The sequence below is a fragment of the Rhea americana genome, unplaced genomic scaffold (assembly GCF_003343005.1).
Source record: "Rhea americana isolate MKP2758 unplaced genomic scaffold, rheAme1 scaffold_18, whole genome shotgun sequence".
Classification (NCBI taxonomy): Eukaryota; Metazoa; Chordata; class Aves; order Rheiformes; family Rheidae; genus Rhea; species Rhea americana.
Window position 1 is genome coordinate 5,036,209 of NW_028185927.1, and position 23,230 is coordinate 5,059,438.

General features: G+C 41.3%; 1 protein-coding gene across 4 annotated transcripts in view; it reads right to left on the reverse strand.

Annotated features, from left to right (window-relative positions):
- Window positions 1-12,213: 12,213 nt before the first annotated feature.
- BAZ1A (bromodomain adjacent to zinc finger domain 1A) overlaps window positions 12,214-23,230 on the reverse strand; it is a 64,498-nt gene continuing 53,481 nt past the window's right edge. For 3 of the 4 annotated variants that reach the window (XM_085301687.1, XM_085301689.1, XM_085301688.1), the window contains 6 exons: window positions 19,124-19,371; window positions 18,784-19,010; window positions 17,655-18,139; window positions 16,014-16,159; window positions 13,750-13,837; window positions 12,214-13,231 (listed from right to left, as the gene is read on the reverse strand). In XM_085301687.1, coding sequence (XP_085157813.1) covers window positions 13,041-13,231; window positions 13,750-13,837; window positions 16,014-16,159; window positions 17,655-18,139; window positions 18,784-19,010; window positions 19,124-19,371 — 1,385 coding nt within the window. In that variant the 3' untranslated portion in view covers window positions 12,214-13,040. Of the gene's footprint in view, window positions 13,232-13,749; window positions 13,838-16,013; window positions 16,160-17,654; window positions 18,140-18,783; window positions 19,011-19,123; window positions 19,372-21,888; window positions 21,970-23,230 lie in introns of all 4 variants that reach the window. The other variant, XM_085301690.1, reaches the window with a different exon arrangement.

The following is a 23,230-nucleotide window of genomic DNA, read 5'->3' on the forward strand; positions in this document are numbered from 1 at the left end:
GCCGCAGGGAAGCGCTGCGCCGCGGCGCTGCCAACCGCCGCCCAACCGTCGTCCAACCGTCGTCCAACCGCCGCCCAACCGCCGCCTCGGGAGCCGCCGCGCGCGCGCCGGGGGCTGCGGGCGAGCCGTGCCAGACCCGGGAGAGAGCGCTCCCGCGGCGTAACCCCGGCTGCGGAGAGCCGCCCCGTTCGTAGCTCAGTTTTCAGACACAACACGTGATCGAACAGATAATCGTCATTAGTGAAAACTTGTCACGAGAGCTAATCTTAGGGAGCTCTCTCTATCATCACAGATCCCCCCCCCTTTTTTTTGCCTCAGTAACAAGATGCACTATTTTTAAGCAGAACAGATGAAAAGGTACATTGCACTAACAAATTCCRGACAGGAAACATCACAAAGTACCAACCCCCTTAACTCCCTAGACAGTTCTATGACTGGCTAAAACCAACGTAGCTCCACAAAGAGCAGCGTGACAGCATGTTTCTGGGCATATATTTCTCTCTGCAGCTTTGCAGAGGTGGTGAACTTAAGCTGCTTTAGACCCTTGTTTTCCCTGTGATGGAACATACTGCAAAGTGGCATTCGTGATGCGGTCAGGTTTCAGCATGGAAGGCAGGAGGAGCAAGTTTAGCTATGGAAACTTCTGTAATAGCACTAGAAGCGTGAGAAATGTGCCTTCTCCTGGTGTCCTGAAGTGAAGATCTGCATCCTTGCAGGTGTTCGCAACATCAGGAGGCTGCTGTGGTGAATAGCAGCAACGCACGTCTGTTGGGGTTTCCTTAACCTTTGTAGATAGGTTTAGCCGTGCATATGTGCAGTACATCCTCCAAGGCCAGTGCRACCTCTGTCCTGTTCTCAGCAGGCTTCTGGCATTCGCTCGATACCGTGAAAATGTTGCGTGGATCTCATGCCCTGATCGCATGCCCTGGCAGTGTACTCTCACTCTCCTTTGTGTGTCCTCTACATTGCAGTTCCAAGGCATGTAAAGCAAAGAGTRGGAAAGCAAGCAGCATCTCCAGAGTTGCAAGGCTGGATAGATACTCCAGGGATGACAGCTCAAGACTGAGCATGTCTCACCACTCTTTACTAATATGGAAACTCAGTAATGAATCATAAGTGTTCGTTATCTTATTCACCTCACAAGGCACGTACCTGAGGCRTCCAGACACTCAGGGATGCTGGCACAAATCACTATCCAGTATCTGGCAGCCATCAAAGTACAGAAGAAACAAGGATTAAAGGAATTTTTTTGAGATGTCTTTCTACATAGCTCTGAGAAATACATGAGAGTTTACCAGACGTGGAGAACATTTCTGATGGATGAAAACCAGAAGGTCAAAGGTTAGAGCATGGTGCTAATAATGCCAAGGTCATRGGTTCGATCCCCATGTSGGCCACTCGCTTGAGAGTAGGACTAGATGATCTCCAGAGGTCCCTTCCAACCTTCCCAATTCTATGATTCTATTCTATGATTCTGTGAAACAGAACAAGGCTTCCCTTTTTCAAAGAAACTGAAGGGTGGATTCCCCATGACTGCAGCTACCAGGGAAGGATCTTGTGTAGACCCTTGTGGTGACCTTGGAGGCCACAGAAATGGCGATTATCCAGCTTAGAGCATTAMCGACGAGGCAAAAGTTATTGCTGGAGCGCACAGACAAAGCTGCTGCTCATCTGGTTCCCCATCTTGACATCTCACTGTGCTCAGGAAGCATCGAGTTTCACTACCCCAGTGCCACAAGCCCTGCATCCCACCAGGCACCCCGAAATAGCCCTATGATTCAGAGAGCCCAGCAGCCACACGAAAAAAGCTTTGTGAATGATATCCTATGGTGAGCATATGCCTCGAAGGAACCCCTCCAAGTCTCCCCTCACCCTCTGTGGATGGAAGCAATGACTCACTGGAAAGCAAAAGGCACTGTTCATTTGGATTCAACTCCTGGATGCTCATTAGCATGAAATGATGATCATGAAGTCAATTGCCTCATGCACACAAGCTCTCTTAAATCACAGCCCTTTGCTTGTTCATTCTGCACATCCACTTTGCTTCTCAATCAGCTAGACTAAACTCAACGTTACCATCTCAGCATAAATTCCTGTGGAAGCAAGGCCTATGCATGGCTTCTTCGGGCATTCCTTATCTCACTTGAGCAAGTCCTTGTCCCAGTAAATTTTTAACTTGCTAGCTTATTTCAGGCATATCTGGCAGAGGGATAGAGGTCTCAAAAGTAATTAAGATCCTGAATTAGGTAATTAAGTTTCATAAAATAGTTCATTTGAGATACAATGAAGTGGGATGTGATTTCCACCAGTCACATCTGATCTTGTTGATTCYTGCGGTGAAATAGCAGACCCCTTACGGAGTAGCCAGATTCCCTTCAGGAAAAGGGCCATAGAGGGAGAGCAGAGGCACATGTAAAATGTATGTTGAAATAACAGGAAGTCTTAATACCATTCAGCTACAAAGTCAATTGGTCAAGAGAGAGAAATCCATAGGAAACTACATTTTACTAGTTTTGTTGCTCACAGCTTTTCTTATTTTTCCTTTGCTCTGTGGAGTACCTCTGGAAAACATCCAGTTTCCCTCCAACGATTCTGTGTTTTGAGTGGGAGTACAAAGAATGCAGAATAAAATCTAAATTCGTGTTACATGAAAGAGTAGTATAGAAAACCCCAGCAAAAGGCAAACATAAGAGTTTTTAATCTTCTGTTACATTACAGATACATTTCTTTTGAAAAGTTATGTTGTCCTGTAAATTTATTTGACAGATGATTGCTAGATTCTAGGGTACAGGATGATGTCTTCCTGCAGATCAGCAAGATTTCCAGTGTTTCATATGTGCCCTAGTCCTTGCAAGCCTGCAGTGAGGGGCAGAGTCCATGGGCTGATGTGGGGTGCAGGTTCCCAGCGAGCCAACCGTGCAGCCTGGAGGGAGAATGAATTTCCCTCTGAGGGAAGCTCGGGCTCCACATTCCTTGGCAGGGCACTCACACCGGTCTGAGCCATCTCTTCTACCTCACTCTGCCTCTTGCTCCTACCCTTGTGTCATGCCAGCACACGTGTTGATGTGACCTGAGCTCAGGAACTGATCCAGCTGGAAGAACAAACAAAAGTCCAGAAAACCAGTTCAGTTTGGGGTGGAGGAAAGCACTGGGTTCCCACCACCACCCAGAGCAGCTCCCAGACCTTGGTCTCTGCTCGGCTCCACATGCACTTGGCCTTGGCACTGGGCGAAGGGCAGGGGCTGCTGAAAAAATTGCTGTGGTCCCAAGCCCAAAAGCCCTTTTCGGCTCTGAGTCACCAGCCAGCTTCTTGCAGGCTTGTGTTAGGGTGGATGAGGGGGTGCACCAGGGCCCTCAGACGACTCAGGTGCTACCTGCCTGCTGGCCTTCGTGCTCCTGTGCAGAGCGATGGGGCCAGCCATGCCCTTGCGTCACCCCGCGGGCGCCAGGTCCTGCCAGGGCATTCCTCGGCCACGGCACGGAGCAGGCTCCATCCTTGGCACGCCGGCTCCGTCGCTGCGATGATGCCTCCCGGGGCCCGCAGCAGCTTGGCTGGCCCCCGCCGCTCCCCCCGGTGCTTTCCAAGCATCCGCACCTCCTCACCCGCCGACCCGCCGCTGCAGCAAGGGACGCCGCTGCTGGAGAGACGCTCCCGGAGCCAGCGGCTCGCTTGTCAGGGCTGCCTGGAATTCCCCATTTCCCTTTCYGTGGCTCTTAGCGTTGCGCTAATAAATCACGCAAGCCAATGAATCATGCTGCTGCTCGCCCACACGCCTGTTGCTGGTCGATGGGAAATAAAAGGAGATATTTAATTAGAATAGTATGTTTTTTAATGACATCATTTTAGAGATGGCATTTAAACATCATAAAAAAGGGAAATAAAAATTCCTTAGCTTATAAATGAATAGAGGAAAATAGACAAACAGAAACAAAAAATCCCTCAAAAGTCTGAAATACAAGGGAACTTTCCCAGCTGTATTAATGAAAACAGAAGATTAAAAAAATGACTTTTAAGTAATTAGCACATATTCTGTATTCACAAAGCTTTGCATATTTGTAATACTGTAGAGAAAGTAACTATTTACCCTCATAGCCTTCATAAATTTCTGTATCCCCTGCAAAATATTTTTTTCCCAAGGAGCAATTTCTTTCCAAGGCTCTTTTCTCTTRCTGCATCTTGTTCACAGCTGAGATAAATTTACAGTATAACCTSAGGTGAGGAAGGATTAACAAGATCAGACGCTGCCTGTGTATCAGTTATTCAGTCTGGACAATAACCAGCTTTGCTCTTCATACACCTTTCATTTTCGTGGTAAAGACAGTATTTTTTTTTTCATTTCTATTTGTAGCATTTTTATTGCAAGGTCTCAAAGCTCTCTATTAAGTTTCCCCATCCACTGAGTATTACCTTTCCCGCTCAGTGATTTGCCCGAGGTCACACTGGAAGCCTGTGGCAAGCCTTGGAGTCGGGCAGAGAAGGCTTCAAGCCCCTTCCATGCTTTATGCTTCAGACTAGCCTTCCTCCGAAGGAAGGAACTGGAGGTCATTCACAACTACTGTTTTCTTGGAACTTCTCTTTCAAGCAAATAGGAAAGTAAAACACTCCTCAGTGAGCGTCCTCTAACACCACCAGGTCAGAGGAGCTTGGTGCTGGCTGTTATTCCCAACTACGGATGTGTCAGAGCAATACACGCATCTCTAAACACAGTGAAGCAGAACCCTGGCTGTATAATAGACCTGAATACACTATGCTAAATCCGGTCTAAAGAAAGGAAATGTAAAAAGCAGCATCGTTTCTGCGAGGCAGAGTAGTTGCTGTGCTTCACAGAATAATGCTTATCACAGTGAAATGGCAAGAAGGGAGCCAAAGTGACCTTCAGAAAACAGGCGTATAGATCTGGCCACTGATCTCATCCGCTTGGTAAGTGGATCTGGGGAAAAGTTGAAAGACTTTTTTGGAAGAATAGACTGTAATGTTAAACAAAATATAGATTTTATTATTTAATCATTAAATAAAAGTTCAGAATTTTTCTTCAAGCAGCCAAAAAGCAACAGTATAATTTGTTAGATGTCTTGGTCACTCAGAAAACCTCTTCTGGATAATCCATTCATTTTGTGTTCTTGCCTCACATACGCAATATTTTCCTATAAAGTGTAGTCACCTAACAAGTGTAAATCTCTCAAACTAAAAGCATGCCAACTATGAAAAACAGTAGGAGGAAAAACTGAGATGTTTTCTGTTACGGCCAGCTTGTTTTCAGCTAGAGAACACTGCTTTTAGTTTGAAATACTTTATTCTATTTATGTCTGCAGCAGAGATGCTGCTGCACTAAGAAATGTGAAGGATGGGAAGTTATGCCTAGGATCCCGTATTTAATCTCCTTTCCCCCAGCCCACAGAGTGCACTCACAGTTGCGGAGGAATCCGAAAGMCTCGTGCTCTTCCTGTCTCTGTTCAAGGACACACATATGAGTAAGACAGAGGAGATGCCAGTAATAGTTTTGCTGGTTTCTGTCAGGAATTTCTAGTGGAGCAATAAAGCTGTGATGCCTAAGGTTAGCAGGGATGTTAATCAATGTGCTGCTCCCAGGAGGTGTTTCTTCAATAGCAATTTCACCCTTCACTAACCTCTGTAAGTTTATGGAAAAAATTCCTTGCCTTTGCCATTGGAAGGAAGTTGCCTGTTACCCTGTGAACGTCCAGCAGACCGCTGCCATGCGCCTTGCTCGAGCCATGCATCTCTTACTGCTGTCGCGTCCTTTTGCTCAGCACATTCCTCACCAGCATTCAGCAATTTCTTTTGCTTTTTYTGCTATCTTACACAAATACAGTGCTGCCAGTCTCAAAGCACTATTTCTCTCTCCAAGTTTAGGAGATCAAATTGTGCTCCCCCTTACGCTAGGATTTCAGTAGATTTGCTACAGCACAGGAGCGGAATTTTTTGTTTCTTTTTAAAAACTGATTGGATATAAAAAATACGCTTTATTTTCTTATTCCGCTCAGTATTACAGCTAAACACTTGGTTCTTTGCTCAATAGTATTATATGAAAKTCAATATATAAATATAATGGAACTTATACAAAAGAAAGTAGTAAAGACAAAGACCAGTGAAGTAAAATCCGCACCTATAATTTTCCCATGGTTTCAACTTTTTAGGTTTCAGAAAGCTTTCAGTGAAGAAGCAGAAACTTTAAGCGGAGGAGTAGGATACTTGCAAGTGGTAATTTTTTGAACTGCTTCAGCTCAATTCTCAGGCAAGTGACTGCCAAGAGTTGGGATGTGGTCAGGCATCTCAACAGATTGCATAATTTAAACTGCTGCCCCTTCAGGAAAAGGTGGTAGTGATTTAAGAAATCTCTATCCCTTCTGGATCGATACATGCAAACCTTCAAAATGTCTGGGTTGGCTTGCACTGATTCTTTGTTTTATTCTTCTTTACAGAAGACTTCCCCCAAAGTGGTCTCCAAACACCACAAGGGTTCCTTGTGCAGCAAAAATCCTTATTTCCACATGGCTGGACAAATCCAAAGCACTTTTGCATACAGATTTCAGATGCTAATCTAGAGTCTTGCAGCCTTGGCCTGATTCTGCTACTAACCTGTTTGTTATATGGCTGCCAAGAAGGCATTTCACCTCTCTGTGCCCTGAACTGTGGTTCATCCATCCTACTAGGGTTATGTCATCCAGTTGAAATAAGATCCTTGGAAAATGGACTGTTTCTAGTCGTGAGCAACAGCACTTCCATCATGTTGTAGGTCTGATTTAAGGAGACATCTTTGCCATACAAAAAATAATCACCAGGAAAAGACCAAATCCTGTGTGGGAGATAYGGAAACCATCACAAAAGTGCCAAGAAAGGGGAAATTAATTCACATCACCTGTTTAAATTGGAGGTCTCAAAGGCCAGACAAAAAGGAAGATAGATACTTTTGGTTCTGAAGTTTCAATATGGTTAAAATTGCTCCAGAAAGACCTAGTGTGAAATATTGCATCTAAACATAAGGTAATTCTGCTGTTTCAGTGAAGATTGAACACAAAGACTAGGTCCATTGCAATATTCTGCTCGGCTCTCTGCAGCCATTGAGACACTGAGCTATCAAATAAAAGGGGCTCAGATACAGCCTTTGCTGCGCAGTGCAAAACTAAGGTGATTCTGCGCTGCTCAGCAGTACCTCTTTCGCCAAGCAGCTTCATGCATAATGTAGGCATCCTGAATGTGCAAGGAAAGGGACGACTCAGCACAGCGCAGATCACCTTTACTTGCTGGAGATTGGAGGGAGTTTTGAGAACAATTCTACAATCTCTGRAGAGACTAGAGAACATCTCAGAGGTGTCACCTTCCTTCCCTCGTGGTTGTAGGGCTATGGGAAGCAATTCCAAAGGTTTTGGATCAGGTAATGCTAGGATCTTGTGCATGAAAGACTTAGTAGAAAGGTCTTTTTCAGCCCATCCTGAGGTGCCTCCTTCCTTCATGCTGCAGAAACAAAAGATGCCCAGACTAAACCTACTCAAGCGTATGTCCCAAGTGTTGCAGGCTCCTTCCTTACACAGCAGCTCTGTGTAGGAAAGCCAAGTCCCTCATGAAGGCATGTAGCTTAAAAATAGTTGATCTTGTATTTTAAAACCACTAAGCTTTCATTTTTCAGATAGCAGTCTAAAAATAAAACATTAACTAAGTTTAACATGCTAAATACATGAGTTGAGATCATTTGCTGCTCTATGAAAATGGGCTTTAGGATGACTTGGGCACAGGAATATTTATAACAGTTGTTGGATCACTAGACCTGTAGGTCACTGTGAAAGTGTCCTCTGGTGACAGCAGTCCTCCCGAGTGGTGCCAGGACTGCGAAGACCAGCATGTGACTCTGATCGCGGGATCTGCACAGGAACGTTCACGAAAGGCAACCATGAAGACCTGATCCCACAGGCAAATCCACCTGCTGCCCAGAAGCAAATGCATAACTCTGATCCGAATCTCAAATGTTTCAGTATCCTGCATCACATTTCTGACACATCAAAGGCATGATTTGTAGGAGCCAAGCCACAGTACCATTGGTCTCTTTAAAGTCATTTCCTATCCAAACTAATTTGATTTGTAGGATGCAGGAAAAAAAAGAAAGAAAAGAAAAGCACATAGGTTACTATATATTCTTATAGGACTGTTAATCTAGGGAATAGTTATATAAAGCATAAATAAAACAGTAAACAAAGACTAGCAAATAAACTCACGCTTGACTGTATGCTACCCTACCAGAGCATGAATATTTTCTACAAGGTAATTTTGTTTACATAGGAAATTATACAGCAAATGTGAGTTTCAGTTCTTCCATATGGTACTATTAAAACCAGGTTGTACATAGCACCAGAGTACCAAAATTACATACTGTGACAACCATGCAGCCAACATGATGCTAGAGCAGTGTCGCTGAGTTACTAGTTTAAAGACCCTTTCTTTTGTGGTGTTTTGAAACAAATCTAAGAAAGGAAGAATAAATGAGAGCTGAGCTTTAGTGGGCAGTAGCCAGTGCTTTGGAGAGTATGCTGTAATGTAAAATGGCTGTAGGAAACTTGGCCCAATCGAACATTTCTGTCATCAAAAGCAAGTGACCTGAGCAGCTGGATATATTCCCTGAGCAACAGCAAGGCCATTCTCGTGCTCATCCTGTCCTCCCCCTTCTGGGGAGGGGCAAGGGACTGTCCTGCACAGGGCACACATCGGGCCCCTCCTGCCCCACAACACTCTTGAGCCCCTCTAGAGGCAATGGCCGATGTCCTCTTGTGCTTGAAACAAACACGTCATCTCCTAGATGACCAGTCCAGTAGCAGTGTTATGTCAGCCGAGAGTCTGGGCACTTCTGGTGTCCCAAAAGATCTCCTTACTGCCCCTGTCCATAGAAGAATGTCTACTTTTGGACTATCATAATTCTACAGATCATTGGTTGCTGGGCATATTAGAGCTGGTTGCTACATCAAGTTGGGCTCTCCAGAGTCCTGTGACCTCTACCTCCCTATAGCTTATGCACAAAGGTTCAGACACGTTTCTGGCTAGATCTTGCTGGTTTCTGGTGCCCATCTTTGCTAAAATTATGCCATGATCATCTTGCTTAACAGTACTAAAGTTTAGATGCTCCCTCCTATGATACTTAAAATGCTTTTTTTTACCCTCCACACAAGAACCATTCAGCACTGGCTGTAGGATGTGGTGTTTCCAGCCCAAATCCTTCACAAGAGCAGATCTAGAATCCAAGGCCAGCCACAGGAACCCACACCAGGGAAGCAAGTCCTAGTAGCAAAACTGATTTCATCTCAGCTTTACCCCAACTTGCTGCTTCTTAAGACTATTAGGTAGATCATGACTAGAACAAGGACTATCAGGGAAAGCAGGAATGCATTTGATCCCAGATTGCCTTAAAACAGAAAACTAGTATTTCTTGTCAGCATCAAAAGCAAGACAGTCTTCCCCTCTAGAAGCTGGCCTTGAAGAATGCTGTTTCATGTCTGTCACAGTCTGTCAGAGCAAAGCAGCTCAAATTCTCCAACATTATTAAAAGTTTCCAGTAGTTCAATTATGAACAGGTAAACCTGATGCTCAATATACTACTACAAAAGATCATCCACTTCCTAAAAAACGGACCTGGCACCACAATTTTGCTACATTGGTGGCACCAGCTGACACTTAAGCAGAAACAGACAGCATCAGTTTGACTGCAACAGCGTGCAAGGGAGCTACACTTAGCATTTGAAGATAAGACTCTATGAATGGTCCTTCTCCTTCTGACCTACTTGTGCCTGATTAGGAAGGTAAGCTTCCAATAACAGCAGCCACTAAGATTTGAGCTCTGTGATGACCACAAAGCAAGCTGGTTTTGAGGAAATGCTAGGGTTTTCTGGAAGAGACAGTATTTTGGGTTGGAGTTCAGTTCCCCCAAAGGAGCTGGCTCGATGGTTATGACAGAATTATTCCATACAAAAAAGAACTATAAGAAATTCCTTAAAAGATTGTTACTCAGTAATTCCTAGCTCTGTCATGAATGAGAGGGGCAGAAAGGAAGAGGGGCAAAAATCTGTGCAGCAGCAAGAACAGCTGGTTTAACAATCACTGCGTAACTGATCCCAGGGCTGAGGGAGCCCAAGGTACATTGCAGGTACTCGCAAGGAAACAGACCTTCACCAYTGGATCTTGTTACTTTCCTACTTGTAAAATAGAGCTGCACTTTGAACTCAAGCCTACTGCCCTTTTTTCTTGAGGAGCCTGCTAAAGCAGCAGCACAGAGCCTGATCAGCAAAGACCTGGATCTGAGATTGCACCACTGAACCTACCAGCTCCTGCACCTCTGTAAAACTTTGGCTCRGAGCTCTTGCAGACATGGCACTTCTCCAGGACATGCTCCTCACCCCAGTAGTAACAGCATCTTGGATGACTTCCAGAAGCAAGCATGTGCTCACAGCAAGTCTGATGGTGGCTTGTTCTGGGGGCATTGTTAACAAGGAGCACAAGTATCTTAGGCCCTAAGATGGGGAGGAAGATGTGAAAATTCCTCCTTTTGCAAAGGTGGATGTGGGATGTGGAAATGGACATAAAAAGACTTCTGGAGTTATTTCAAGAACAGTACAGCTGAAGTTTGGAAAAGCTGCAAATGCACACGCTAACTCATCTCATTCGTGGAGAGGAACGGGGGGTTCGGGCCATGCACACAACAGGCACTCAGAAGGCGAGAGGTAAGCGTGCCCCGTGAACATCACTGACGCCAAAGACAGTCAGAGCTGCATGGCGCATGCACTGTACACACAAGTATTTTCAGCATAGTTGCTCACTTTTCTGTGAGCAAAGCACACACTTTTCTGTATTTTACTCTGGTACATTGAACCTTAGACTTGCAAATCGATAATGTCATTAATGGCATAAGCATGCAAACAGCCATAGGCAGATATTTGGGTTAAACTGTTCACATCTGCTCCATCAAAATTCTGGTAGTGTTACTGAGGGGAAATAATTGAAGGAAATAAACTTGGAGAAAGAGCGACAGGAATGAACAGCTGGGAGTAGGTTGTGGACAGCAACAATTTACATTGCACCTGCCACAGATGGACTTGTTCAGCTCACTGCAGCCCCCAATAAATACACTCATTGAGGTCAATGGGAACTATTCACATGAATAAGAACTTGCACAACTGTTTATGCAACCTGCTAGTCAGTATGTTCATACCCTCTTGGGACTAGACAGATGCAGGGATACTGAGCACAACTGCAAAGACAACCTCTGCCACTCCCACTGCTTTTATAGAGTATTTTAACATTCTTTGTGGTGGGGAGGCCCAAAGCCTGTATATCCTTGATTGGGGCATAAGAGAGATGTCAACTATCAACAAGGCAAAGCTCACACAGAAACTGAAGTATTAACAGACATTTCTAACTAACAGCCCCCTCCTCAAGCTTATCCATCTCCTATACATGCTCTAGGTGACCCTGCTGAGCAGAGAGGTTGGACTTCATGATCTCCTGAGGTCCCTTCCAACCTTGCTGATTCTAYGATTCYATCTATCACCATCTACTCCCTCGGTGCAAGAGACCAAGCATTCTTGCCGTCTCTAAAGAAAGATGAGYTCTGCAGCAGCAGAAGAAACTTGCAATAAAATAGCAAATAATTGTCCAGGCCTGTAGCATATGGAGGTCTTAATGCTGCAGTAGAACCTGACACAAAAACAGAGAGGAAAGTATCTGCAGGAAAAGAAAAAAAAAAAAGAAAAAAACACTCGTGTATATATATTTTTTCCTATCCTCTCCATCCCCATTCCAAGTTTCTGCTGCACACTCATTCTCAGAGCATATATGCCTCCACCTAGGACAAACCTGTATTTAAAGGTACTTACTACCCGCTCCYCCAAAATAAAATAAATACTGAAAGTTAAGCTCTAGTAAAAAGACCATTATAAAGGACAGTAATGATGCTGTTGGCYAACTAAACAAAGCTATGAGGTTTTACACTGTTAGAATAAAGAACCTAATTAAAAGCATAACACTTACACATTCCTTACATACACATTGATGAACATTTGCATCGATCAGTTGGAGACAAGCTCATGTCTGCAGCTGCTGAAAATGCTGCTTGAAGCCAAATCCTGCTRTACTGTCTCTAGCAACTCCCCCCTCAGTAAAATAACAGGGAAGATGCCAGAGCACCACAATCGGAAGTAARTTTCAGAAGCTCAAGGTACTTTGAAAAATGTGTCATTTTATTTGTACACTTAGAAAGTTGTACATAGAAACTTATAATACAGTCCTGTAAATTACTCATTGCTAGAAGAACTGCCAAGGTGAGGGGAAGGTATTTATTGATTGATCATCAAGAAGTTAGAGAGGAATAAACAAAAACACAGGAAAAAATTAAAAAAAAAAGTTACGGATCTCTCTCTCTTTTTTGTTTTTAATCCCCAAGTACAAATTTTATAAATACAAAACAAATTCACAAATTACTTTGAATGCTAAATAAATATCTACTTAATAAACTCAGACTGAATACCTCCAGCCAGCACTGGTACAGTACTTAAAGGATATGCAATTGTACTCATTCATGTGTAGTGTTGAAAAGATAAGCTCCAACAAGTTTTAAACATACACACAGTTGCTTCAACTGTGCTACAGTAGAAGATTTTATCTGAGTTGATAAAGCCCTCAATACCACAGCTCCTAGAAAATCTAGAGAATGAAACAAGGTCATTTTGTGCAGGAAAAAAACAACATATTACTGGAAGATATTTGGACACATGAATGTATTAAAAATGTACAAAACCTCTGTAAACCAGTACTGTATCCAGTACATCTATCAAAATTATTAGACACTGAATAAAACTGTAGCAAAGGTAATCTTTCCTACGTTCTCCTGAGTGCTTAATATTACATTGAGAATATAGTGCAGGCCACACTTCAAGGTGGTTAAACAGTTGTTATTGCTTTATACAGGTATGATGACTGCATGATTTAACATTTCATTTTAATGAACATAAAAGATTCCCTCAAAAAATCCTTTGGAAGGCAGAGGTTAGATTCGTGACTTCTTTGCAGCGGGAGCGGCATGGTCCACATTGCCAGATGTGATAGGAAGTCCAAGCTTTTGAGCCTGAATGTGGAAAAAAGCTTGAAGTCTAGTTCCAGCTTTTGCTTCACTTGTGTTACGAGGGTTGTATTCAAAGCAGTTTGAAAACATCAGCTCAATGTCTTCAATGAATTCCGCTAATAAATGAAAAGTAAATAAATGAATGTAGTGTATCTCACATCACCAGATGACAGTACAAGTAAAGCAGTCTAACACCAGTAAATTGTGTATTAGTACACACACAGTTGCCAGCACAAAGACATCTTTATATAGGCATTAAGTTTATAACATCTACTAGGGCACTATCATGCAAATATTCTTAGAGTCCTCTGATTATCAACAGAGGAAATACAAATCAAGCAATTACAACTGATCCTTTTCTAAGCATTTTGTCAATGTGACCCACTGACATCAAAGGCTTGGGAAATTACCTGCAGTTTCTCAGCTGCTCATTTCTTCTTTGTACATCATTTGGTACATTTTTGGTAGTACAAGAATTACGTGCAATAAATCCTACTTAAAAAAAAAACTAAGTGTTCTTTCAAAAAAAAACAATTACAGCTTTCTATTCTCTGACACGGCTCTGTTTTCAGACAAGAAAATATTTTAAAGTGATAAGAAAACAGTGTTCATAACCTCCTTTAGTAATACTTACATGCTAATTTGTATTCACATTTATTCACTTTTTCACGGATTATATTTAAGGCAATAGGTTTTTTGATGATATCATAGTAGTCTGGTACCTTTAAAAAGTTCATACAAAAACAAATGGAAAATTAAATTTCAACTTATGTAAAAAATTAATCAGGCATTAGCAAAATATTTTGTTTTTTGAATAGACAAGTCCCAAGCAACTGCCTCCACATACTGAACAGAGTATTAGTTTTCAGGAATTGCTTTCCAATTTTTAAATGATTGAAATAGTAGACCACACTGAATATTAGCTAGTAATTCTGTAAATAAATGTAATCCTAAATATCCTGTGGACGACTAAAAAAACTGCACAGTTAAGCATTAGAGAATTCCAGCTGTTCACATCTGTCAAAAGCAAAACTGATTTCCAAGATTTTAAAACTTCTCATTTTTTTAACCTATTACAATACAAGAAGTTCCTTAACCAGGAATAATATCCTTTTTTACTCTATGGCCCTTCACCTACTTGCACTCCTGTTCCTTGAAATCCCACTTTGTCATGTTGAAGAGAAAGTGGGAAACCTTTCTGTAAGGAGCAGGACACCGTATGCAAGTACCAGAGATAAAAGCCATTCCGACATAGAAGTGAAGAGGGAAAGAATTACTTAAMCCTTAAGGGGATTATTTGGATGACAAATTTTGAATTCAAAATAAGCAGTTTCAAGCTTAAGGCACCCACAGAGCAGGAAAAAGGTGTCTTTTTCAAGGCACAAACTGATCCAAATGTGGTTTTCTTACAAGAACAAATATCCACGTGCACCGTCATTGATACTTCAAAACCAAAATTCTTGGTTATGGCCTTTAACTTTACTATATCAAGCGCAACTTGCCAGTGAGCCTAGAGGAAGAATTAGTAGAGAAATGGAATTACACTGATTATTTTTTTTCACTCCTTTCACATTTGGGGTGCCAATTTTATARGCAGTAAAAAGAAAAGTATTTTCTCCTTCTAGCTTGCTGGACACTGATCATGTAGTGCATTCTTTAAATGGTCTTACAAGGCAGCAAGAAGTTTAAACCAAAACTTTTAGCATGATAAAGAAAGTACAGGGCACTCGGACATGGATCTATCTTTCTGAACCAAACAGAAACTATCCTTTAGTGCTTAACTCAGGCAAACTTGAATGCACTGAAGTATCTGCCGTTTCTTTTCCAGATTAAAATTAAATTATAATTCTCCATCCTCCATAAGAAGCTTCCTCATATTCAGATAGATTCTTGCATTTYCCAAAGTAATTCTAGTACTCTAGTAGCTGGACATTATTTTGTTTCATTCAAAATTCCTCTCCTCCCCTGTGCTTACATCTTTCATTCGCATTCATTTATCATTCTTTTTGTCCAGATACATTGATTCTCCCAATCCCCTAGCATCTGTGGCTCTTAGGAGTTTTAAGTCCTCATTTACCAGCTATTACTGTTAATTTTACTAGAGCACTTCAAAATAAACACTGAGCCCTAGATCCTGCCAAACTATGGCTGCTGTCTGTGTGCAGAGTTGCTCCAGAGGGGTTTAAGAGGACAGGTACTTTGCTAGGCTAGAATAGTTCAAGGAATGTCTTACAACATTTCTTTTTGTCTTACAAGAAATGTCTTACAACCAAAAAGCCAATGCAGCAAAGCAAAAGCGCTTTGGSAGCTTTTGTTGTAACACAGATCCTTTAAAGCAGGCCTTACTTTAGGTATCTACTTTACTATCAAGTATTTTTAAAACTAAACTAGAAGGAAATCTAATTAAAAAGTAATCTAAAAATCATCTGTCTGCTGCATCACAGTTAACATCAGAATGAAGATAAAGTTGTCCCTATCTCATTTTTCTATTGCAAGTCTGTTTTGAAAATACACCTTTAATATTTATATGGCTTTAGAAAGATCCAATCCAGTGCACAAATTGAATATTCAATTGAACTAATTGAACTAATTAATAACTTTAAGCTTACTTTTAGCAGTCTAGAGCTAAATCCAAGGCTTTTTTTTTTTTTTTTTTAACCAAAGCATCTCACATTTTTCAAACATTGATGCCAAACTTAACTATAATTTTCATAATAACATGTCAGTTGGAAAATCTACTTCTAGCACCAATTATTTGAGTTGAAAAGCAAGAGTTTACCTGAATCCCATTGCTTAGCTGTATTCCCCTGCTTGGGCAATGCTATAAATTACAAGTTTTACTAGCAGCAAACAGAAATTGCCAAATGTTACCATTCCCTGTGCAGTTATATCAGTTACCTGGATTTTGGAAACCAGTTTCATGAAAGGCCAGCTGTCATCATGTCGTACCAGTTCTACTACAAGTTGTTCAAAAGCTGAGAGTTCATGAACTCCACCTTGACGTCCTGAACTTCTCCTGTTCAGTGAGGTTTGAGGACATGATTCTAAAATAAACAAATCAAAAAANAAAAAAAAAAAAAAAAAAAAAAAAAAGAAAAAAGAAAAAAAAGGCAGAGTAAAGTCAAGCACCATTATTCTGCATTGAAGGAACAAACAAAAAGAATATCTAGCACAGGATATAGAAAAGTGAGAAGATGCATCATCAACAGAAGTCTCAGTTCCTGATCTGGAAATTTCTCTTTTCCTGCACCAGGTCATCTGAGATGGAGATAAGATACACGTTTCTATTCTTTTGCTTGGCTGCCTCATTCTGCTCACAGCAATTGGAGACAGATTCCAAGAATAGTTATGTTACAGTAAGAAAAAATTCCAAATTTCAGCTGTAATATTCTGGAAAAGGAAATTAAAAGATGAAATACAAACTGTTTAATCCTTGGGCCTCCGTGTAGCAGGATACCACATGTTACTTTTCATTCTGTATTACTGTTTTATTTACAGAAACAATTTGTTTCTATGGAAGGTCCTACAGCAGTTTGTTGTTCTATTGTTCATAATAAATTTAACAGCTCCCATTCAAGGAAAACCTTGGATATTGAAACTATCAATATCACAGTATCAAGGTACAATGCATGTAGTTTGGCTGAAAGTAATGACTTTATTACAGACTTGTTATTAACCACTACAGGTTTCTCTTGCTGTATAAAATGCTAATTACCAGAACTTAGCTGGGTTCCTTCTAGTTTCATCTCATTAGTTTCAGAAAGATTTTTTTCCACTGATTTCAAATTTAGAATAATTTGTTCAACATTTATAGAAAAGCCTTATCAGAGAAAAGCAGAATCTCTGCTCATAACTTCTACGTCTGTGAAACTCTATTCAGTGTGGTTTTTATCTGCTTTCAAGAGTAGTCAGCAAGGTAGCTGCAGGTAAGCCCAGAAACTCCCAGTGGTGAAGGACAGAAACACTACAGAATACTGTGCTGCCGCACTGCAGTGCAGGCTCTTTCTCGCTCTCCAGTCACTCACTGGGTTGGTTTTGTTTTAAAAGGTATTGTGGCTTTCCAACTATTTCTCTGCCCTCAAATACTTTGTACAAGCTTAACAAGCAAGGATACAGCTAGCCCTACACCTGATYGTTAAGAAAAATCTAATTATTCTTTATTGTACATGTATATTCCTAACTTCACTACCTTGCCTGCTTGTGTTCTTCATCATCTAACTCTTATTAAAGCAAAACCGTAAGACCTGTAAGTAAACGCTTTCATCTGCACGGTTGTAAGGCATACATATCRCTTTCAGGTTTTCTGTAGGTTTACTGGAGTATTTATTCTTTATGTGACTGAAATTCAGTGACCCTAAAAGCAAAGCCTCCCTCCAACCCCCCCAAAAAAAATAAGGAGGGACAAACAGATCTGTCTTGTTGAAAGTGGTAAAAATTCTTTCAACCACCTTTTCTGACTAACTCTAGCCCTCTCTACCATGGGAATATTTTAGCAAGGAACTGAGCTCTTTTCATTCTAGACAAACACATTTCTCTAACCTGTGGATTGTCGTTTCCTGCCTCTTCTCTTGGGTTCGCTAACAGGAAGAGAAAGTTTTGAAGCAGAAACTGGATACTTTCTAACTCGTTCGTTCGAGTTGACAGTATCAACGATTCTAAATCCAAGAGAATTGGAAGGACTATTTTCTGATGTGTTATCAGCATTCTTTCTTCCTCTTCGCCGTCTTCGAGGACTGAGTAATTCCACGAATACACCTGCTTGTAATGAACCTTGGCTCTGACGAGTGGTCCGGCTATTAAGTCTTAAAGTAGGCTTTGTCACTGACGGAGGGGCCGATTTTACCTTTCTTATACCCCTTCTAGTAACTCTAGATGAAGATCCGGTTTGCTTAGGTGTATTTTGCTGACTCCGAGAAGCGTATCTTGCCGGACGCTGGCTGTTCCGACTTGAGAAAGGATTGTTGAGTTTGGCTGCTCTCATTTTTAATGGAAACTTGACTTGTGGTCTTCCTTGCTTTGATGGGCTATAAAAAGCAGATAATTGTGTATGATATTTGTCCCAAAATTATATTCCCYTTTCTTCGTTCAGTTTTCTAATTGAGCATTTAAAAACAAAACAACTATTCAATTACATGTGTATCAAAATCATCACTTCACTGAAATTGTCTAATTGCATTATTTACTTTGCCTTTAAATCAGCTACTGCAGTACTCCTCTAGCCCTCCCAATGTGACGTAGCCTCGTGTGGATGATCTTTTCCTTCCTACTGTTCATTACTTCAGGCATCTAGTGCCCCCAAAACTCAGAGCAAGAGAAAACAAACTCCGGATTTTCTTCAGAAAAATTTTCTGTACTTTGTGAGACCCTCTCCACTTTCCACCCACGAATTTACATTCGGAACAGTAGCTGTGTAGAACCCAAACCTGATGGCGTTCTCTCACCCACACATCCAGTGCTGGAATTTTCATCTTGGAAAATAAATCTAAAGTCCAGTGGACCTTGTTCTAGCTAGTATTAAACCCAGCAATAAGAGCCAAATTCATAACAAGCACTTTTTTTTTTTTACCATCTCTTTCAGACTGAATTTTCTGAGATATGTGCTTACATGAAAAACACTCAATAACCAAAATATTCCAATACAAAACCATTTTAATTCATCTCTATTTACCTTATTTCCTCCTCCTCTTGAGATTCATCCTCCTCCTCTTGCTCTTCTTCATAATCCTCCTCCTCACTTTGTCCCATTTCATCATAGTTTGTCTCTTCCTCCCCTTCTTCTATCCATTCAGCAGCCTCTTCATCACTTTCCATAGAAGGTCTCTGTCTGGAGGAGAGGCGCCTAGAGCGCTGTTTAGGTCGGCATTCTGGACAAAACCAATCTCCTTCAGGAATGACCTAGTAACAGGAAAAAAAGAAGAAGAAAGCAAGCATTATTAAGGTGCCATTAGTTGTGAGCTCTACTCACACTCTCTGTATGAAAAGGAAGCAAGTTTTTTCTCCTCAGATACCTTCAGCTTGGGCCTGATACAGTAGGTATGATAGCCTCGATCACATCCATCACACAGCACCATGCTTTCTGCATCACCCTTCTTTCGACACACTTTACAGCGAGCATTGAGGATGGACTTTGACCAGATGACACTTCGATCCAACGTGGAGAGATGAAGGAAGACTTGGGACAAACTGGTAGAAGAAAGAAGTGACTCTCTCCAGCGATCTAAAACTGTTTTATAGGATCGTCCACCATCACTGGCATCTTCCATTAGAGAAAGAAAAAGCAGGATCAAACTTSTTGTTCAAACACCCAGATTATTGTAGACTACGAGGTAAGGCTTTGTATTTCAAACAGAAATGCAGCAGTAAATTGGGATAGTATTACAACCTTYGTCTTAAGTTTTCCATACTTAGTTCCTCCTTAGTTTCCAGATCTRTAAACTGTTGCTTTTCAATAACAGTTCAACTGAGAACTTGCGCACACACAGGATATGAATAAGAAATGTCTCACTCAGACGTCAGCATGGACACCTAACAATTTGATTCAGCTTGGAAAGTGTAAGGCGACGACCCCTCACTCCTAGTTTACTTTGCCTTGTACACTGACGTTCAAATCCAAAAATATTTACAGGTAGAGAAACTAGTAGGCATTAAACAGTTTTTGTTGGCAAGAAAGAGCTTAAAGGGCTGCTTCCACCTTCACTTGCTTCTGCCCCATGTTACGATCTGCCAGACAAGTTTTTTAGCACTCTCCCCACACTAACATCTTTATCCCTATCCTGCACTCTACATTCCCTAGAATTTGCATGTCCATGTGGTAAGCCAGAACAGGTGACTGATCTGGTTGAAAAAACTTCTTTCTTGATGCTATATAAGCAAGACAGCACAGCCGAAGCAGTGACACGCACCTGGYTGCAAAACAAGTAAGTTGTGGGATCTGATTTAGTTTAGAAATAACCTAGAGTGAGCTGSAGGGAAATTGTATTATTCTTCAGACAGGTCTGGTTTTCAATCCAGGCCACTGAGGTGGCCACACAAATACATAYATAGGACAGTGAAAGGGGCACGGAACAGGAATGAGCAGTTGAGACTTACAGAAGCAAACGGGCTGTTTGAGCAGGTACAGAAAGGAGAAGGTTTAAGTTACACCCTTCATCGCTGCCGCTAAGTTAAAAACAAATTCCTGGATGAATGGTGAAAGTTGCTCCTTGCATTTTAAGGTGAGAAGGTTTAAGCAAATGAAAAAAAAACCCACACACTACAGCAGTATTTATAGAAGCATTCACAGATTTTCCTTTTAAAAAATGATATTCCAATTATTACTGAGTGATCTCTGGCAGATTAACAATGCACTCAAGCATACAATGCTGCCTGGCCTGCTCTACTAGCACAGCAGGCACAGGAATGGCCTGCAAATCCAGCTGTCTGYCAAATGATTTCTCCTCAGAAATAAGAAAATGTCTCATAACAAATAAAAATGAAAGAATTAAAATGAGACTAACTGCTCTCCTGGCAAGGCTTTTCTGCCTTCTCAGCTACTCTCTGCCAGGATTTGCCTAGTCCTGCATACATTTGCATTAGCAGCAAGCAGCATAACAGCAATGATGAGAGAAGGCAGAGGACAAACAGGCAGCACAGCTCTGCAAATCAAAATGAGCTGTTACTGAGCGGCAGATACAAACCTGGATTTCCCTGAATTTCAGTTACTTTGTCCCTAGCTTTCCTGTCTCAGATTCAGTCTTTCTAAGGATAATGAAGAAGTTCCTTTATGCATCACTGCAGTATAGCTCTCCATGTATTACTTAAAATGCAGTAAGAAAAACGTTAAAGTACTTGCTTGCTATACTATCAATGTACTAGCAGTGTAGTATCCTACTACAACATTAGACTACAACTGGGGAGACAGATCAGCTTCCAGTTCTTCCACAGATTTCTATGACTCAGTTTATCTTAAGTGCGTATATAGCTTGGCAAGTATTTCTTTTGCTGACAATGGCAGCTTGGATGTTACTAATTAGTGTTTTTTCCGCAGTTTTTAACCTGGATTAGTTCAGCAGTACAGTTCATCATACAACATAACAAATACTGACACAATCGCAGCTGCAATAAAGATGCAACAATTACTGACCACGGTGTGCTTCAGCACACCCTGCTGCTGGACGAAACACTTGCCAAATGACACGCACTGTTTCAGTTCTCAATTTGTAAAATCAAAATAATACTTTTTTTCTTCCATCCATCATCTTTCCCATTTATACTGTTAACTCTGAGGGAGAAATGGCCTCCTCCTCTGTGTCTGAGCAGTTCTACATTGCTCACTGGGACATCCCTCTCTCAGCTAAGCCCTCCAAGCCTTGCTACAATGCAAATGAAGTTATTTGACAGATCTACCCACTCATCTGTCAATAGCTAATTGAGTTCAGGAAAAGGTTTTCCATTTTAGTATTTCTGGAAAGGAATATGCAGTTGTATAATGCTGCAGAGTTTCAAAAAACAGCAGCATTAGAAAAAAAAGTATTTTATGAATATGCAGATTTCTGCCCCAAAGTAATAAAAAGAAAATACAGTTCTTCATATCTGGTTGCAGAAAATCTTTCTTTTTACCTTGAAGCTGCATTTGTTTTACTTCAAATAAAGTTAAAACTGTTGGTTTCAAGGCTGCAATTCCTTCAATGTAAGCAACTAGCCACAGAATTACTGAGGTGAAAAAAAAGAAAACTTGATAAAATATTCAATGCTTTCTAACTGTTAGCAGTATAAGTAAACATTTAAAATTTACCATCTCTCTGACTAGTCTGGTCTTCCTCTCTCTTCCTCTTTTTATCCCCCCTTTGCTTCCTTTTATTATCTTCTGCATTACCTAATATTAAATTCATAAAGTTATTTCAAATTCCTTTTTGAAGTGTGTTGGAACTTTTTTTAAATACTAGTTTGCATTATCCATACTTGCTTAGTCTAAAAATACAACTACAACAGTGGTTCCCACCATATGCAGGTTGACAGCGGTAGGCAGGGAAGGATAGAGAGTAATGTGCATGGAGTAATTGTATAATCCTGGATTCACTCTTACGCCCTCTACAAACCAAAGGGTTAAACTGAGCACTCCTTAGATGTACCCTCCCTTACCTTTGTGTCCATCTCCAGCACAAATGGCTACAGAAGCAGCTTACTGAGCACAGAGTCCTCTCTCGGCATACGGCTCGCCTGGCCTGTAATGTCCTGAGTCTCCTATCACCTCAGAGATAMAGCCTCTTCACAAGCACAGTCCACGGGGACCAAGAAAACCAGCTCGTCTGTCCACATTAACATGTTCTTGTGCAGGGGCATTCTTGAGTATTAAAATAATGAAATTATTCGCCCAAGAATAAGAGCCATAATAGACCTCATCTGCTCCAAATACAAGGTACCTTCTTTGACTTTACCTTCTCTGAACAGCAAACCAACAAAAAATGCTTCATCAGAAAATTAGCCCACTTTCAGCTCTGCCTCTGCTCATATAACTCTGCAGGGAAACGAGGAGAAAGCGAGAACAAAGAATGCGTACATGCTAATCGTATCGCAGTTCACAACTGGAAGATGTCTGATGCTATTATTAGGAAACCAATTATAAACAGAGCAAGAAACAACTCTGGAAGTAGAGGAAACAGAAATAATCAAAATCTAGAAAGAGAAGAATGGGACAAAAGACGAGCAAAAGGAGCAACAAAGCTGTACTTTTTCCTCCTGCACAAGTTAAAAAGGGAGGTAAATGGTTCACAATTACCCCAGTCCCAATCTATGAGCTAGAATCCAACCTTTTTGTATGGAAGACTATATTACRTATGATTAAACATAAGGGATGCTTATGCACTGGTGCAGGAAACAGGTTTTTTTTCCACCTGCTTCATAGGACATCTGGGTGGCCAAGTCGCTTCTTCACTTTATTTCCACATCTACATAACAGGAATGATGAGATGTACCTCTCCACTGTAAAAACTTCTCCACTTACATTTGCAATGTAAGGAAAAGCAATTAATATTGAAAGAGAAGCAAAATCCACAGCAAAAGCTGCTTGTGCTTTTCCCTCCAAACCTACTCACCTAAGAAGCAAAAACACTTCAGAGCTGCCATCAAATAGCTAC